Source organism: Drosophila eugracilis, unplaced genomic scaffold (genome assembly GCF_018153835.1).
Source record: "Drosophila eugracilis isolate 14026-0451.02 unplaced genomic scaffold, ASM1815383v1 contig_415, whole genome shotgun sequence".
Taxonomy (NCBI): domain Eukaryota; kingdom Metazoa; phylum Arthropoda; class Insecta; order Diptera; family Drosophilidae; genus Drosophila; species Drosophila eugracilis.
The window spans coordinates 178,708-196,157 of NW_024573278.1; the positions used below are offsets into that span (position 1 = coordinate 178,708).

At 38.5% G+C, this 17,450-nt stretch overlaps 7 protein-coding genes across 10 annotated transcripts; 3 read left to right on the forward strand and 4 right to left on the reverse strand.

The window, feature by feature from the left end:
* Nucleotides 1-13: 13 nt before the first annotated feature.
* Nucleotides 14-1,750, reverse strand: LOC108111760. Of its 2 annotated transcripts, none has more exons than XM_017221321.2 (3): nt 1,421-1,750; nt 1,088-1,310; nt 14-1,020 (listed from the first exon to the last, which is right to left on the reverse strand). In XM_017221321.2, exons 1-3 carry the CDS (start codon nt 1,748-1,750, stop codon nt 242-244), a joined length of 1,332 nt encoding a protein of 443 aa, XP_017076810.2. In that variant the 3' UTR covers nt 14-241. The 2 variants fall into 2 exon arrangements, with proteins under 2 accessions (XP_017076810.2, XP_017076809.2); XM_017221320.2 differs by having other exon boundaries at nt 14-1,038.
* Nucleotides 1,751-1,845: 95 nt separating this feature from the next.
* LOC108111762 (acyl-CoA Delta12-desaturase-like) lies at nt 1,846-9,993 on the reverse strand. Of its 3 annotated transcripts, none has more exons than XM_017221324.2 (5): nt 9,881-9,993; nt 4,237-4,556; nt 3,160-3,496; nt 2,910-3,095; nt 1,846-2,847 (listed from the first exon to the last, which is right to left on the reverse strand). In XM_017221324.2, the coding sequence occupies exons 2-5, from the start codon at nt 4,544-4,546 to the stop codon at nt 2,529-2,531; spliced, it is 1,152 nt and encodes a 383-aa protein (XP_017076813.2). In that variant the 5' UTR covers nt 4,547-4,556; nt 9,881-9,993; the 3' UTR covers nt 1,846-2,528. The 3 variants fall into 3 exon arrangements, with proteins under 3 accessions (XP_017076813.2, XP_017076814.2, XP_017076815.2); XM_017221325.2 differs by lacking the exon at nt 9,881-9,993 and adding an exon at nt 7,848-8,021; XM_017221326.2 differs by lacking the exon at nt 9,881-9,993 and adding an exon at nt 5,206-5,305.
* A 465-nt stretch (nt 9,994-10,458) lies between these two features.
* Nucleotides 10,459-11,303, forward strand: LOC108111740 (surfeit locus protein 4 homolog). The gene has a single exon (XM_017221293.2). It carries the CDS (start codon nt 10,584-10,586, stop codon nt 11,301-11,303), a length of 720 nt encoding a protein of 239 aa, XP_017076782.2. The 5' UTR covers nt 10,459-10,583.
* On the forward strand, nt 11,260-11,800 carry LOC121530222. Its single transcript, XM_041818924.1, has one exon. The coding sequence runs from the start codon at nt 11,343-11,345 to the stop codon at nt 11,604-11,606; it is 264 nt and encodes an 87-aa protein (XP_041674858.1). The 5' UTR covers nt 11,260-11,342; the 3' UTR covers nt 11,607-11,800.
* Nucleotides 11,801-12,907: 1,107 nt separating this feature from the next.
* On the reverse strand, nt 12,908-14,735 carry LOC108111820 (probable enoyl-CoA hydratase echA8). Its single transcript, XM_017221428.2, has 4 exons — nt 14,635-14,735; nt 14,469-14,574; nt 13,611-14,396; nt 12,908-13,548 (listed from the first exon to the last, which is right to left on the reverse strand). The coding sequence occupies exons 2-4, from the start codon at nt 14,569-14,571 to the stop codon at nt 13,316-13,318; spliced, it is 1,122 nt and encodes a 373-aa protein (XP_017076917.1). The 5' UTR covers nt 14,572-14,574; nt 14,635-14,735; the 3' UTR covers nt 12,908-13,315.
* A 238-nt stretch (nt 14,736-14,973) lies between these two features.
* Nucleotides 14,974-16,249, forward strand: LOC108111787 (SUMO-activating enzyme subunit 1). The gene is made up of 3 exons (XM_017221374.2): nt 14,974-15,193; nt 15,254-15,682; nt 15,739-16,249. The coding sequence occupies exons 1-3, from the start codon at nt 15,087-15,089 to the stop codon at nt 16,214-16,216; spliced, it is 1,014 nt and encodes a 337-aa protein (XP_017076863.2). The 5' UTR covers nt 14,974-15,086; the 3' UTR covers nt 16,217-16,249.
* LOC108111789 (proteasome subunit alpha type-2) lies at nt 16,240-17,441 on the reverse strand. The gene is made up of 5 exons (XM_017221375.2): nt 17,280-17,441; nt 17,103-17,179; nt 16,789-17,044; nt 16,572-16,727; nt 16,240-16,511 (listed from the first exon to the last, which is right to left on the reverse strand). Exons 1-5 carry the CDS (start codon nt 17,318-17,320, stop codon nt 16,337-16,339), a joined length of 705 nt encoding a protein of 234 aa, XP_017076864.1. The 5' UTR covers nt 17,321-17,441; the 3' UTR covers nt 16,240-16,336.
* Between the last annotated feature and the right edge of the window lie 9 nt (nt 17,442-17,450).

Below are 17,450 nucleotides of genomic sequence, written 5' to 3' on the forward strand. Positions count from 1 at the left end.
TGATTTCGGAAAGTTTTTTTCAGCTCACGAATATAATTTGGTTTATTAAATGTATAATGTATAATTAAAATAAAAACAGTACGAAGACCACATATAATCCATGGACAGTTACTTCAGAAGAGTAATGAAAGAGCACCAACACAAGCGAATTCGTGAGCCATTTCCGACAGTAATCACGCAAGCAAACTATCGATATGTCGGTGCTGGCGCGCTCACTCGATTGGTCATATTCGTTTATAAATCATTTATAAAAGTCCAAATCAGATGAGCTTCTCAGCTTTGGAAAGTCGTTTTCGTTTTGGGATTCTTGGACATTACTAGATTTTGAATTGACTTCTGCAATTTCTTGGGTATCAGAAAAAATATCCTTTTTCGATAAAGATCCTTGCACCTTTAAGTGTTCTAAAGCAAATTCACGTTGAGAAGATCCGTGACCTTCCAAAGGTGCAGAAGATAAAGCTTCTTGACCATTATCTTCTGAACATAACACATCTTGATATTCGATGGTGTTTGTCACTCCGAGCTTTTGAAGTGCATTAATTTCCAGGGCTATATCAGGCTTTAAGTAATTAGATTTTTGAGATATAGAAATGTGCGCATCCTTGGAATCTTCGCTAATGCCATCAATATTTAGTTCGCCTTGTAGGTCGCCAAAAGATGACACTAAACCTTCTCTTAAGTTGTCACTGCTCAAAGCTGAATTTATCGGTATATGCAAAGAAAGAAAACTACCACACAGTCCAATTACGGAGGCATTCGCCACATCGGGTTTTCTTTCAGAGGTGTCACCGAGACATTCAACAGGACTGGCGCATAAATTTGCAGGAATCATTAATTCTTCGAGTCCTTTAATCCCATCCAAGCCAACAGGGCTTTCGCACTGATGGTATCCTTCAGAAACCTCAATCTTAAAAAGACGATCTTGGTTATCTATCGCCGACGAGCTGGAAATGCAGCAGACGATCGGAGGAAATGGAATCTCAGGAAGAATAGGATTCGGACTGATCCATCCTAAAGAGCCTAAAAGTGGATTAAAATCTAAATGAGTCTTTGAGCAAAATATTATAGTGAATTCAGACCGCATTACCTCTCCCAGTCGAAACGACCAGTTCTTCATTTCTAATATTAGCCGACTGTTTAGGTTCCTGTTGCGGATAAGGAACTTCTCGCTTCGTCTTTAAAACGCGCTTGGTGTTGCTGCGAAGCCTTTTACGTGTCTTGTCTATCTCATTTCCGGATACAGAGTCCTCACTTAAGATCTTTGTGGCCGGCTTCCATGGATTTAAATTTCCAATACTCCGCTTTTTTTGCTAAAAATAGATTTTAGTTTCGATTTTGATTTTGAAGCTATAGAGATGAAAAAAATATAAACTCCAGCTAACGTACTTGGTGTTGCACATCAAATTCTGGCCATACTTACCGCATTCTGAATAGCCCGTCTTAACGGTGTACCAGGATTACCCGGAACATTTACATTTGGACAGGGCAAGGCCCTTCCCATACGGCCAAAAGCAATAATTCTATACTTGGAAGTTCCGATCCTCGACGTTAAGCCAAGGCTGGTCAAGTTCTGCAGAGATTCTTTTATGACATTGTCTACATTGGCCACCGGTACACCGTTGCGCATTAGCCACTTTGCCAGACTTTTTATTTCATTAACGTGAGCATAATCGGTGGAAGACTTTTGGAGGAAGCGTATGGCCTTTAAAACACAGCGATTTACTTTTTTGGGTACATTAAAAGAGTCCATTTTTTAATAATTTTGGTTTGTGTGTCTATACTTCTACTACGTTAGAAGCGAGTGATTCAACTGAAATAAAACAAGGTGTTATAAACATTTGGACATTTTCAGGTTATGGAAAAGCCTACTGGGTTGTTTTTTCCCATAGGCGTTTACCCATTTTATTTAATAACATTTAAAGAAATATCATATGTATAGGTGAAGGTGCCTTTTAGTATTCTAACATCGATCGTTTATTATATATTTTATATATTAGCTCCTTGATAATTCTTTTTGTGTTTTTGGCTTACGCTAAATACTAAAATCTTTCATTTGCAGGTATTTCATTTTCTTTGAAACGGAAAGTTTTCCTTCATTTTTTGTATATTATTTTAGATTTAGATTTATGTTTAACTGAAAAGTTCTCTCAAATTACAAAGTGACCTCGAGATAACAGCGAATGAAAAGCTCCAATTGTCGTCTATTGTACATCAATATCCAGGTTTTAAGCAATTATATGCATGTATAAATACAACATTAGTTTGCTTCTCTCTTAAAAAGCAATTCCAGAGCGAAATAAAAACATTTCCAGAGCTGGTTTAACACAGACGGTATAAAGTTTTCGAGATACAACAAACAGTTATCATCAACGTTTTATCTTAGAATTAATTAAATGGGCTTCTTCTGCTCTGTTAGGAAATTTTTTCCACGGACATGTGCAAAATGGAAAATTTTGTTTCTTTGTATTACTTGAATTTGATTGATTTTCTGCTAAACCCTCCCATGATTAGCCCTAAGCTCAGCATGTCTATTCGCTCTTTTTGTGTGTAATGACAGCATCCTCAATCTCCTCCTTGGGCTGGTCGACGTCACCCCATCCCCACGTGGCGTGGGTGCCGTCACCAGTACGCTTCACACGCTTCTTAATGATTTCCGAGGATACGGTCTTCAGGTCGTAGGCCCAGCCGATCTTAGCGAAGAAGTCGATGAAAGCGGTGGTGAAGTTTAGCGAGTATTTGCCGAATTCGGCCGTCTTGTAGTCCCATGGGAAGACGTGATGGTAGTTATGCCATCCCTCGCCGAAGGCCAGGATAGCCACCGAGATGTTCTCAGATGGGTTGATGAATCTAAAATAAGTTTAACTTGGTAAGTAACCACTAAAAATGATGTCTAGATTTTTAGCACTCACTTGTCGTAGGGGCGACCACCAAACTTGTGGGCAGCACTGTTTACCAACCAAGTCACGTTCAGGATAAAACACCAGCGGAACATGGTGGCCACAAACCAGGCGTTCACAAACAATTCACCCCAGTAGTACATGGGCACGGCGGTTGGAATGATGAAACAGGCGATGGGCATCAACAGCATGTAGTACCTGTGCAACAAATTATCTTTCATTAAAATTTCCTACAATTTATTTGGTTCTCAGTAAAACGTACTTCTTTTGGAACATAAGGATTGGATCGGCGCGTAAATCGGATAGATCGACCCCCTTTCCTTTGGCCTTTACCTCCGGGTGCTTCTTGCACAGCAGCCAACCGACATGCGAGAAGAAGAAACCACGGGTGGCGTTATGTGGATCCGCATCAGTCTCCGAGTATTTGTGGTGCACACGATGATCACGGGCCCAGTGGTAGGCCGCATCCTGGAAGGCAATGGTGTTGAAGATAACCAGAATCAAGCGCAGGGGCCACTTGGCCTTGTAGGAGCGATGCGCCCAGAGACGATGGGCACCGGCAGTAATACCCAGTCCGGAAACGACATACAGAAAATAAGCTGTAAGTACCAAAAAGGTTGAATAAATTAGTTAGTTAAATATAAACTGTAAGATTACATATTTATCAATACTGTATTATTTTTTATTTCATTTAATTGAAATATAATTATTGTTTTAAAGTAAATACACAATAACTTATACCTTGTTATGCATTTTATCTATTGATATTGATTTGATGTCAAATGACTACAACGAAAACAAACTTGAGTACGTAATGGTAATCGCTTTTAAGGAAAGCCCGATCAGCAGTCTATGACATGTTTTGTCTGGACTTCCATAATAACGACTTTGTGAAGGTTATCAGGGCCCAAGCCGTAGATAACCCCCATATTTTCGAGCTTTAGGCACGCGACAGGAAGATGACAATGGATGCCAAGTCTTAATAGTTACTTATAAAATGACAAAATTTTCCATTAGTAAACAATATTTTACATAAAAAATTTATATTCTAAAAATCCGTTCCTAATTTTTTTGTATTTGATAAGGTCAAAGCAGTTTATTCTAAAAAGTATGCTTCTATGTTTTAATAATTGCGCAATTAGTTTATTTTTTGGCAAGTTTGTGTCGTCTAACGAATACGTTATTATTTTCATTAAGTAAAAAAGTTACTTGAGGATAAATAATTATTTAGGATGATATTATCTTGGACAGTTCTTTTTGAGTTCGCAGTCCATTCTGGCATGCTTTTAATATTTAGTTTTACTTAAAACTTAGTTTTGTAATACAAATTTGAGCTCACCGAAGACGACTGTTTGCCACTTGGCCGAGGTAAACATTAGGTAGGCACCATAGAGGGCCGCTAGATGGAGGTAACCGAAGGCGATGATGTTGCGCCAGACGAGCTTCAAGCGCCGCTTCTCAGCCTTCTTCATAACGGTGATGTCCTTGACGAGACCGCCATCGGTGGTCTCCACATCGCACTCGAATAGGACTCCAGTAGAGTCCTCTTGCAGCTTGGTGGGACTCTGTGCCGAATCGGCGGCGGCACTAGCCGCGGCGATCAACGAGTCCGTGATGGACTGGGCACCGGCTTGGGCGTTGGGCGGCATCTTGCATCAACTGTTGAAAAAAAACAAGACAATAAGTTAGTAACATAATAAACAAAATAAGCAATTAGTGTGTGTGCCAACTTGGTGGCTTCGGCAATTAGACATCTGAACTTGACACGCTTTTGGGGAGGTGATTCCGAGAAGCTCTTTATGACCAGACCCCGAGGTGTTGCGTTGAGTTCCCTTTGATATTAAATTCTTGCTTAATGCGGAATTTTTTATTTTAAGAGCCTAATGGGTAAAGTCAAATGGTTGAAAAAAATCAATAAATTCGCGCCGTGCGTCCTTGGGTCAGGATTCCCAGCACAGCATGAATAATGAAAAAGCCGGTGTGGGAGAAAGCACCAGGTGGATGCGGATGTGGAACATGTGTTGTTTTGTGGGTCACTGGGAAACAAAACAGAAGGAAACCTTGGCTCAAGGTTAAAAACCATGCCAAATGCTCTGACACGTATCGTGGAAAATTCCTTGTTGAATCGACATTACCATGCTTTGTTATACATAGACACATATACATACATACACGCACACCCACAAACACACCATTAAATATGCCGAATTAATAAGAATTGCAAACTATTCAGCAATAAATGAACAACCGCAAACACTTGTCCCCTCATTCGACGAATTTTACTTGAGACACCTATATGTTGTTGTACCTGGTTTACACCCAAAAAAATATGTTTTCCTTTTTGCGTCAGATATAAATTAACGACAAGCCGTTTCGGTTAAGTTGGGTTTTAAAACTGCTGTGCAAAAGTTTAGCACGATGAAGAATCGCAAATGCTGGCAAAAAGCTCTCTCGCAAGCTCTAGATTAGTTGAAGCTTTTGCAGCTGTATGTGAGTATGTATGTATGTATGTGAGTGCTTCTTATTAGCAGATTAGATGTTGGCCGGTTGAGCCATTTTTTTACCTATTGCTAAGGTCAGGGTTAGATTTGATATGTCTAGACACGGGGACTTTGGCCAAATCTAATCGGAACGGTCAGCCCTTAACAACCTGTCGTGTGATGGCGGCGTGGCTATATCTTTATCTATCCAATCACATGTGAATCACTTGCTAATTGCGGTTTCATCAGAAAAATGGCTATTACAAAACTGGGTAGTCGAGTACTTCGAACCCTGGATGGGAACATTAAAACACGTGAACCTGTGGTCTGACAAAAGCTTTAAAATCATGCGATGCTTATGAGAATAGAAAGAAAAGAAGGTGATTAGAAGAGTGAGCGTCATACAGTGGCGTTACCAAGAGGGGTTAGATAAGTTATTGAAGTTATTTCAAATTAGAAGAACAAATTTATATTTATTTTAGTTATGTATGTACATACATATGTAAGTACATATATAGTAGTGATCAAAAAATGTATTTGTAGTATACATTTCCTATCCTTCTTCATCCCCCTTCTGTTCAGTAGGTTGAAAAGAACAAGACAACCTCATTCGCACACATAAACATTCACCTGTAATGCAAGAACAACCGATCACAACCAAAAGCTTCTAACATGGCAAAAGAAAGGGCCAGATATAGTGAGCAAAGAAGAGCGAAAAAGCTTATACCGCCAACATGTCAACAAAGCAGCCGGACGGTTTTTAGAGTCAAGGGACCAGCAATATAAATATGTATACTTTGTATTTATAAATATATGTACATATAATCAAATGTTGCCGAAAACCGGTAAAAGCATCCACCAATAAGGCACTAAACAGATAAAAAGTGGACAAACATTGCTCATTTATCAAAGACACGCATTGAACTTGAAAATTGCCGCTTGCCAATTTTTTTCTTTTTTCGTGAAAGCATAAGCTTGGAAGCTTAAATGAGAGTGAGAGAAAAACAGAGGAAAGAAAGCAGAGTGCTCTCTGATTTATGGAGCAGGGGAGTGGGGTAGTAGTAGTTTTCCTTTTGTTATTCTTGCGGCCTGTTATCACGTTGCAAGAGCGTGACGCTTCACTGCTTTGCTATTACACGCAAACAAAAGTACAGTCCATTATACAGTACATTATAAAAATTTTAAATATCGAAGTAAACTAAAATTAAAATTATTAAATAATTAATTGATATAATTTAATAAATATATTTAAAAATACTAAATATAATTTGAGTATGTATCTATACCTTGAAAGCAATCTAGCAACTTCCAATTGAACAGTTTACGAAAGTTCAAATATAAATAATAATATATTCATTTCGTTTTCGAATATAATTAAATTTTAAATATATTTTATATCTTTGCTGCTAATAAATTGATTAAATCTATAGATTACTTATTCTGAATAAATTAGTAAGCTAATAAGTTTGTCATACGAATGTTTATATGTATATTATTGCACTAAACAATTCTGAAACCGTTCCATATCTCTTTAATTTATCCGTTTAGATTTTTGAAATGGTCGAACTATTATTCTATTTAAAACGAAATAAAAGTATTATTTGGAATACAGTTTTTCCTGTATTGACGGTCGTTTTGTTTAGATTTAATACACTTTATCTAATTTGACAAATAGACTTTAACTGTAAAACTAGCTTGCCGGTCATGCGAACTGTAGCGCAAAAAGAGTGACAAATGATTTATCGCGAATTCGAAGCACTTAATTTGCAATTTAAGCGTATCCATGTATAATTGCAGTCAAAGTTCGTTCACCGTAAAAAAAGAGAAATTGGTCAGCTTAGTTGAAATGCAAAAAAGGAAGAAATTAATTCATATGAAAAATCAAATAGAGCACGGAAGCAGTGAATGCGTCGGGTACAGAACTTTCGATTGCCCTTTGTAAATTGATTGGATGTTAATTTGGCATTAAAGTACAAAACTTGACCAGCCTATATATATGTATATATATATAGATATCAACATTCGTACAATGCCCTATATTTTATACATATATTTCTCCCAAAAAAGTTCTCGAAAAGTTCGTAGTTTTTATGTTTAATTTGAACAAGTGTATTTCCTTCTGCGCTGCTAATCCAATAGAATATATTAAAACAAGTGTATTAAAAAAACAAAAATCTAACCTTCCAACAGACACAGTGACCGTTCAACTAAAACCTTGACAAACGAAGAGTGAACGCTAAATAAACTTAAGCCAAGATCGTACAGCCAGAGGGCCCCAAAATGAAACTCACAATGGGTAAAATTGGTAGGCAAAATAAAAAGCTTTGAAAAACTCTTGGGCAGAGTGCCTTTTCTCGATTTTCCACTTTTGGTTTTTACGTAAACACTGGTCCCAGGGAAATATAACCATATAAATCCTGATGCAATGGCTCAACAAGTTGCCACTACACTGTCAAGCTGGAAAACCAACCTGTTTGCTTTTCCAAATAAAAGGCACGCCTCGGCTTCTTCTCAAAACTCGCACTTTTCCACTTCGCACAGTCGGTAGTCCGAAAACTGTGGGTATCTCTTTGGTATGTCTTTCAATCTATTTGCACTATATCTGCAGTGGAGGAGTGCCGAAAGCACACGTCCGCTCACTAGACGAATTCGAATTGAACTGACCAAACGTTCGCACACTTGCCAAAACGAAAACAAATCGATTAGGCAAATCGGCTTGGCAACGTCAGAGCTTTTCTCCGACGCCGTCGTGTGCATTTTTTGTGGCTATTTCTCCCAGATTACCGGCATGCACGTATGCCCAATCTAGGCCTAATCTTCATGAAATTGTAAACATCTGTGCGAAATGACAGAAACTATCATAGTTTTTACCTATATACTAAAAATTAGCAATTGAATCCGAAATAAAACGATGAAGTTATGGATTCAATTATCATTAGAGGAGTTGTCAACAATACAATTACCAAAATGTAAAAATAGGGCCAGCACAGCCATGTTAAGGTTAGCCTTCGCACTTTGGATCCAGCTGCAGGTTTGGGACACTTTTTACCCAATCTAATCGATCTTTTCTGGTTGTTTGCCGGTTTTCATGATAATGGCTTAGCCGTGAATACACCTGGCCTCTCATAATCGGTTTTTAGTTGATTTTACGGTTCTCGCACTTTGGTCGGTCCAAACCAGTTAATAAGATCAACCTCTTCGACCAATAACTTTACATATTCCACTAAAGACAAACAAAAACAAGGCTGTTTTGCATATATTTTTCTTTTGTTCGTTTCAAAATTTCAGAAGATGAGGCTAAGTGACACCCGAATTTTTTCCTTAACTTCCAAGCTCTTAGCTTCCATCTAATTGCATATTTATGCCATCGCCATAAACTACGAATCACATAGCGCAATCGAAGGAAAATTCACAAAATTACAACCTTGACTTTTGATAGCATGAAAAGCATCTCTCTCAGAAGAGTCATGGCGTTCTAATAAAGAACATGTACATACATATAGTAATAAACAAAAAGTGTGATAATACATATATGTATATATAAGTTTTTATATACATATGTATACAATCCTATATTTCTATATTATTTATACAACAATGTGATCATAATGCGCAGTTGAAAGATGAGCTTAAAATCTGTACAAATGTGTGCATGGTAATTTTTTGGACGTCAATTGAAAGAAAATAGAAATTGCAATTGCGAAGGACGAACCTTTAACACCGTTTGTAATTTTATAATTAGAGTTCACTAACTCTTTTAATAGTATCATTAAGATACACAAATCTTAAATAAAACTAAATATTTAAATTTATGGTTTTGATGTATGAATGTATGTATATTAAAAATTAAGTTGAAGTGAATCATAAGAAGCTGATTTATTGTTTAATGACAAAACAAACTGAAAATAAATAACTAATTCTTTAGCTCTAGTTTCTAATGTGGCAAAGGAAAGAAGGTAGTGACGATGTACGTATTGTACATATGTATGTATGTATACATATGTATATGTATGTACTTCTGTTTTAATCAGCTATGGCTTTTCTCCCTTTCCAGTAACTTTTTTCCAGTTAAGTTTTTTTTAACAAACAATGTACAAAATAAAATAAATAAATACATTTCTTTTCTAAGAATAATTAGTACACTATTTCAAGGGTATAAATATGATCTGATGATCCGGTTTCGATTAGAACCTGGTATGCGTAGTTTTGAATGCCCCTCAAAAGGGTTAAAATGCTTGGGGACTAAGCACATGAGGTGTGACGTCACCGGGGCGTGCGCGCACTAAGGTCATATGTAAACAACTTTCAGTGCATTGCACTGTTTACAGATCTATAATCTAATAAATAAATTTCCATTAGATTATAATGGCTATTATGTCTAATCAGTTCTATACAATGCAATAAAACAGACGCCGGCGATCTCTGCGAACTGTGATCGCGTGAATATCAACACTTGGGTAAAATGTAAAATGCTTTATGCATCATTTATGAGTCAGAACTTACCGAAATGTAATTATAAATAAGGGAATCAATGTAGTTATACGATTTTATTGCTACTTTTACTAAACCAGCCAAAAAATCTTTTGTTTTAGCGATGACAAAACAGTTCACGCAAAATTAAACCATGCATCGATACATGTTTTATCGTACCTTTTCGATATCTTTTTGTCTTATTTTAGGCTGTAAAAATAAAAATTATGTTAATATTTGCCTGTAGTTATTTATTTAAATAAAACACATATTCCATACAATCAGACAAGTATATTTTGTTCCAACAGTGTTTTTTATTTTAATATTATGTATAATGTGTAATCATTATTTACATGCATAATCGTAATTTACATTAACGTAACTAAACATTCAACTGAAATTAGTCAAGGAATTATAAGAGTTTCCACAACATCTATACTAAATTAGATATTATCTGGATAATATTATATTAGTTTTATTAAACTTAATTAATAAAAATTGCAGTCAATCTTACAGTTTTAAAAAACATTTAACGCTACACGTATAAACAATTTTTTTTTGTGATATTTGGTTGATTCATTTTTATTACAACGCCTAACGACGCAGTCGTGACAGTCACTGAACTTTTTACACTGTACAGATTTCGCACTATAGCACCATATTTAAAATCGCGGAAGAGACTAAAGTATTAATATAATAGTGTTTAACAATTAGATTTGTTTATACGATAAGAATAATGGGGATTGACCCTTTCTTTATGGAGAAGTACCAGATTCAGGTGCTTAAGTGGTTGTTGTCTTCATTGGCCAGGATTTTTGTAGTGTCCAATTTCATAGCGGACGCCTTGTACACCTACCGTCATTGGAATCTGCAGAGGAGCACTTTGAATATGACTTGGCGTTGTGGCTATTTAGTGGCCGAAATATATATTTGCCTGCTGACAATAGCGCAACTGATTGCCTCACTGCTTATAGTGATTCAAAGGCAGAAACACGTGGCCACAGGAATCCTTTGGATAGTTGTCCATCTACGAATTGCCGCAAATTCGGAGCTTTGGAATTTGGCCGGGTACTTGGAGTTGTGCTGTGTAATTAGTGCCCTTCTCCTGATTATGCTGGATTGTCGACGCAATGCAGTTGTATCGTTCTTGATGATAACTTATTTGGACTGTAAGGATTTGGACCGTCTTCTATGGCACATCCTTTATAAATACGTCTTGAAGCTTGCTATTACCTTTCTACTGGTAAGCTGCCAGAAGAAGCTCTCTGCTGGATTGCTAATGTTCCTGTTGATTTTCCACTGCCTGGACACCCAAATCTGGGGGGATGCGTCTACGGAAGATATGCTAGGGGCTTCGTGGAACCTGCAGCGCATTCACTTCTGGCACAAGGTTTCCGTAACCGGGGGACTAATCCTAATTGCCGCTACTAACGGAAATCATCAACGCATGCTTTAACTTGTCAAACCCAGTCAAAGATCAGACAAATTCAGAACAATGTTGCACGGAACTGGCTACGAAAAAAATCCGGATTTGAAGCATCTAGCTCCACCACAAACTGGTACTTTCCTTTGTCTGCACACTTCGCCGCCGCTGCATATAGCCCTGCATGGAATGTCGGCCCTCATCCACACCCGTTTATCCAAGACGGCTTTTGATCTTTGCTTGGAACTCCTAGAGGCCGGGGTAAATGCCCAAGCCTTGGCCAGGGTCATCCAGAATGTGCTGCAAGTCAAGGAGAAAAAAATAAGAGACCGCTAAATATTACCAGACATCATAAAATTAAAACTTTCCTACAGACAAGCCGATTAGTCTTATCACGTCCGACCTGCGCAATTCAACCCTCAACTCTAGTCATGATTACCACTATGAAATCCCTTATTTGATAAGAAATATCAGTTATATTTGGCACAGACCAAGCACTGTAATAAACTATTGATAAGTGGGCCGTTAAATTTGTTGTTCCTATTTTGCAGGTGTGATTTTTTATTGAATGAGCAGGTTAACAAACTAATGGTCTAAGAGACAGATTACCAGTATTTAGAATAAATATATTGACAAAGCGGGAGGTTATCAAGTTATCTGCTTATGTATTTCTCATATGCTTTCTAGTTATTTGATCATAGACTATTGTTTCCCAATATGGCTAATAATTCTTCAAGATAATGATATGCCAATACAATTTTCGATTATCAATAAGACCCACTCAAGATTTAATTTATTTAGTTTGTAATTTTCAATAACTCATTTACTTTTTTCAACAAAGAGCACGTTCCTAGCATCATCTGTCAAGTCCTTATCGCCTCATCCATAAAGCTCGTGGGTAGCGTTCTCAGTTCGGAGAACCCTCCTCTTGACTATAAAAGGAGCTACTTACTTAATGCCGTAGGAGTAAGCCAGCAACTCATTCCAGCATATTATTGGAATAACAGTGGGCAGAATTAAGCAGGCTAGTGGCATCAGGGTATGGAAGTGTCTAAATTAATTAAATCGATTATTTTATTATAAGTTCGATTGGTAAGTATCTAACAAGAAACCTTATTATCATCCTTATTTATTTCCTTGACTATGATGCTAAGCCTATAAGTTCAATAACATTTAAACCTTTATGTTGAAGAAAAAATTAACTAATTTAAACCTAATCAAAATTATTTACTTTCGTTGAAACATTGGAATGCGCAGCTTTGAAAATATTATATATCATAACAAATGAAAATTTATAGTTTTATCTAAAAGGTATGTAAAGTAATACATACAATACAAGGTGCAATCATCATGTCGTGCTTTTCCTTATCTTTAGATCAAGGTCTTCATAAATATGCAGAATACGAAATTATGATAACTAAATTCTGCAATTATTATTTTCCGAACGCTTCGTATTGTGTGGTTCTTTATGTATTTGCCTTTAATTACAACAAATTCTCACTTTATGTTACTATTAGTCCTAAATAGTAGTTTATGTGGTTATGATTAGAAATCAAAGATACAACACATTTATTATGCTAAATGACTTTTATTTCCAGACGTTTTTGGTCCTAAGATATCAAATAACGGTTTTTAAATATGTTTAGTTTGCTTGCTTTCAAACACGATGGCGTACATATATTTATTTATATCTTATCATTTTATTCCTTACCGATTATTCTTTTTAATATTAGATCCCAACTACTTCAACAATTAAAACTTATCTTTAACGCATTTGGTGACAGTTGTAACTGAATCCTTATTGATTTTCAAGACTATTCCTTTTTATATTTGTAGTATCCTTTCATGTGCATTGCAATTTAATGGCAAAATAAAATTAAAAGACCATATTCATTTTCCCTTAAAAAACTTATTCCGATTACAGTTATATATTTGAATAAGTTAGAAAGGTCGAATGGAACAGCTTTAAACTGCATATGAGAGTGTTATTTACAAAATTAAATTAAATGATTTGAAACAATTAATTTTGTTTAGCTAATGCATCACTATTTTTCCTTTGGCTTATCCTCCACGCTTTCAGCAGGTTTTTCTTCAACCTTCTTTGACTTTTTTTGGGACTTTTCGGCCTGCTTTTGTTTTTCGGCCTCGGCTAGAGCAGCCTCCTGTTCCTGCTTTAGTTTTTCTTTTTGCGCAGCAGCCTCAGCCACTTCCTCATCATCCCAGTCGGCCATAGAGCGATCCCGCTTTAGCCACGAATGCGTCGTGTCCGGCTTAAAGGCTACGGGGAATATATGTATATAGTTTATGAAATAAACCTCGTATGGAACTGATGCTACTCACTCTGGTTAAACCATTTAATGCCGTTCTGCATGTCCTCAATTATCTCTCGGGAAGTGAACATCACCTCGTTTTGAACCGCCTGGTGGAACGTCGAGGTCTCGAAAGCGCTCGAGTAGACAGAATTGCGGTCGTGAATAAGCGCGCGTTGTGGGAACTTCGCCAGACAAGTGGCCAGCTCGAGGGCGTTGCCTAGTGCAGTGCCCGTAGGTACTATCCGGTTGACCAGGCCAATGTCGTGAGCTTCTTGGGATCCCACCGGACGACCTGTGAGAATCAGATCCAGAGCACGGGACAAACCGATCATAGCCGGCAGGCGAATAGTGCCGGCATCGAGCATTGGAACACCAAAGCGACGATTGAAAAAGCCCAGTACAGCAGACTCCTCCATGACGCGCAGGTCACACATAAGAGCCAGTTCCAGGCCGTTAGCTATACAATAGCCATTGATGCCACATACTACTGGCTTCTTGATTTGACGACGAGTAGGCCCCACGGAGCCTTCCGGACGCATAAGAATGTCAACGCTGATTTCCTCTTTCTCGTCGGTACTAATTTCCAGGATGTCAAAGCCAGAGCAGAAGGAGCCACCCACGCCGTATAGCACGGCCACAGGCGAAGTGTCATCTGCCTCGAAATTAGCAAAAGCGTCACAAAGTTGAGATGCTGTTAGAGAATCAATGGCATTGCGCTGCTGCGGTCGATTAATGCCGATTAGCGTAATGTTCTTGTCTTTCTCTACCAGGATGTTTCTAGGAGGTGCATTGTGCGCCTCTTGAGGCGCTGGATCTGAAATGGTTAAGATGTCACGGTTACTATCTATATTCTCACATTATGTCACCGGCTTTTTAGCCGACTTACCTTTGCGCAGCGCTCTTGTCGAGGAGAATGTGCGGCAGCCTGTGGTGAAACGTGCTTGCTGGCCCACCTGCTGGCCCAACAGTCTGCCCAGTTTGCGCAACATGTTCTAATGTGAAATAGCATTCAATTATTCGAAATGAAAGAGAAAACAAGCTGAATTGCTAACCGGAAAATTTAATATTCGTCAAGTTTACTAGAAACAACTAAATGGTAATTGTGTTATAGGGTTGCCACCGTTTCATGAGTTTTGTTAATATCTGGCCTTTTCATACCAGATCTAGCTATTTCAAAGCTTTATTTGGCCATGTGTTAAATTTGTGAGTAATATTACAAGTATATTTACTCTATTTTGAGAAAGCTCAAATTTAAAGAAAATAACTTTTATATGTTATGTAATTTATAAAAATGTTCATTAATGAATGTATAAAATAAAATATAGTAATTTTTATTTTCAAAACAAATGGGATATTGTCGTTTTACAACAGTTGGCAGCACTGTTTCGTGCCTGTCATTATTGTGTTATAAAAAGGCGTTAGTAATTTTTGTCAGCGTCCCTTAATGCAAAAAAAAATTTGATTAAAAAAATCAAAAATATTAAAAACAATTTTTTTATTAATTATGGGCGTGGAAATGGATACCAACGAGACGGGTGTGGAACTCACGGAGGCGGAGAACGAGCTGTATGACAGACAAATCCGTCTCTGGGGTCTAGAATCCCAAAAGCGGTATGAAAAAAAAAATGCCGGCAATTTGCCATAAGTAAATTTTCAATTACTAATTTTCAGCCTTCGCACGGCAAAGATTCTCATCGTCGGGCTATGTGGACTGGGTGCTGAAATAACAAAAAACATTATTCTGTCCGGAGTTAATTCTGTTACACTGTTGGATGATAAGCTCGTCACAGAGGAGGACTTTTGCTCGCAGTTTCTAGCCGCACGTGAGTCCTTGAACACTAACCGCGCGGAGGCCTCTTTGACTCGCGCACGTGCGCTTAATCCTATGGTGGACATCTCTGCTGACAGTGAGCCTTTAAATAAGAAGACCCTTGAGTTCTTCGCTAAGTTTGACGTGGTGGTGGTGAATGGCCAGACCAACGAGGAACTGCTGCGCATCGACACTATTTGCCGGGATCTTGGCGTCAAGTTCATAGCCACTGATGTCTGGGGCACGTTTGGATTCTACTTTGCCAGTCTCCGCAAGCACAGCTACGTCGAGTAAGTTTTTTATTTAATTCAAGTGCTGGATTATTTTAATATTGTATTGTTCCCAGGGATGTAATTAAACACAAGATCGTATCCAACTCTGATAAGAAAAAGAAATATGAAACCGTATCCATTCCAACTCAGCGCGTGATCGATTATCCCGGCTATTCTGCATGGCTTGATTTCGACATTACAGCTCCCAGTTATTCGCGCAAACTGAAACGCAATGGTCCGGGCATTTTGCTTCTGAGTGTTCTTCAAAGGTTCCGCACTACGTACCAACGAGATCCAAGCTATAAAACCCGTGAGGCGGACCTGGAACTGCTTCGCGGGATTCGCGACGAACTGTTGCCGAACTCCGCTCTAGGAGACGACGCCTTGGGGCTGATCTTTTCCCAGATTTCTCCAGCTGTGGCTATAGTTGGTGGCGTTGTGGCCCAAGAGGTCATCAAAGTAGTTACAAAAATGGAAGCACCGCATCGTAATCTCTTCGTTTTCGACCCTGAGACTTGTGCAGGGTACTTTGAGACCGTTGAAGCCAAGTAAAATGCTTCTATTAAAAATCTGAATTTCAAATAACACCAAAGTTGTAAATTTTATTTCTTTTAATGTCCCGTACTTATCAAAAAGCTTAGCTTGGGTTAATCTTATTGGGGCTTTTAACGTTTAGGGGATACTGGCCAAGTAGTCCTTGATAGAGGCGGGGTCCAGACGCTGGAATCCATTCTGATCGCAGATTCCAATCTCGATGTTGTCGGCAGTCATTTTTCCCTCGAACCCCTCTTTCAGTGTGAGAATGGCAGTGTGGACAGCGTCATCAAGCTCTAGATCTTCACTGTAACTGCAGAAGGAACAACAATTTGTAATCGTGATGTATATAACAAGAGTGACCGGTTCTAACCGCTTCTCCAGGAAGGTTTTGCCGTTGACTGCGTTCTTGCCCATAGCAGTTGCCTTCCAGGCGAAGTAGGCGCCCGAAGGATCAGATTGGTAGAGATACGGACGGCCATTGTCCCAGCCGCAGATCAGTAGAGAAACCCCAAAAGGACGAACGCCACTATTTAAGGAATTGGAAATGGTTTAGTAAATATAACTAGGAGTACATATCACACTCTTACCCAGACTGAGTGTACTCCTGCATGAGGGTGGCCACGCGCTGCACCAGCTGCGAGACTGGAATCGGCTCCTTGTATGTCAGGTAGTACGTCTGGGCGATTTTGCGGGCCTGCTTAACCAGCAAGCGGTAGTCCGGACCCATTCCGGAGTAGACCATGCCAATGTGCTTGTAGATCATCTCCACGCGGTGCACACTATGCTCCTCATAAAGCGGTGACTTGTGTTTGTTTTCTGTGGCAATAACGACGCCGTTGGAAGCTGCATTCAAAAATGGGGTTTTAATTGAACGAATAAGGAAGATTACAATGTTTCTCACCCATGATGCCCACGGAGGGAGCTCCGCCGGATACGGCAGCCAATGCATACTCCAATTGGACAAGTTTTCCCGAAGGACTGTAAAAATTCGAAATGTTGGTTATTGCCCAGTCATGGCGGCAGATTGTCTCCAAGGGGAAAGCGCCCGTTTCTTAATGGTTTTTTTTGAATTTCTCACCTGAACGTGGTCAACGAAAAGCTGTAGCGTTCGGTAGCCATATTTCCTGGGCTGTTGCAGCAGAAATTTTATGTGTTAAATAAAAAAGCCGACTTACTTTGCTTAGAAACAAAAATGACACAGCCAAAAATGACAACGCAAGTGTGGTCGAATTCGAAACCAAAAGAAAAA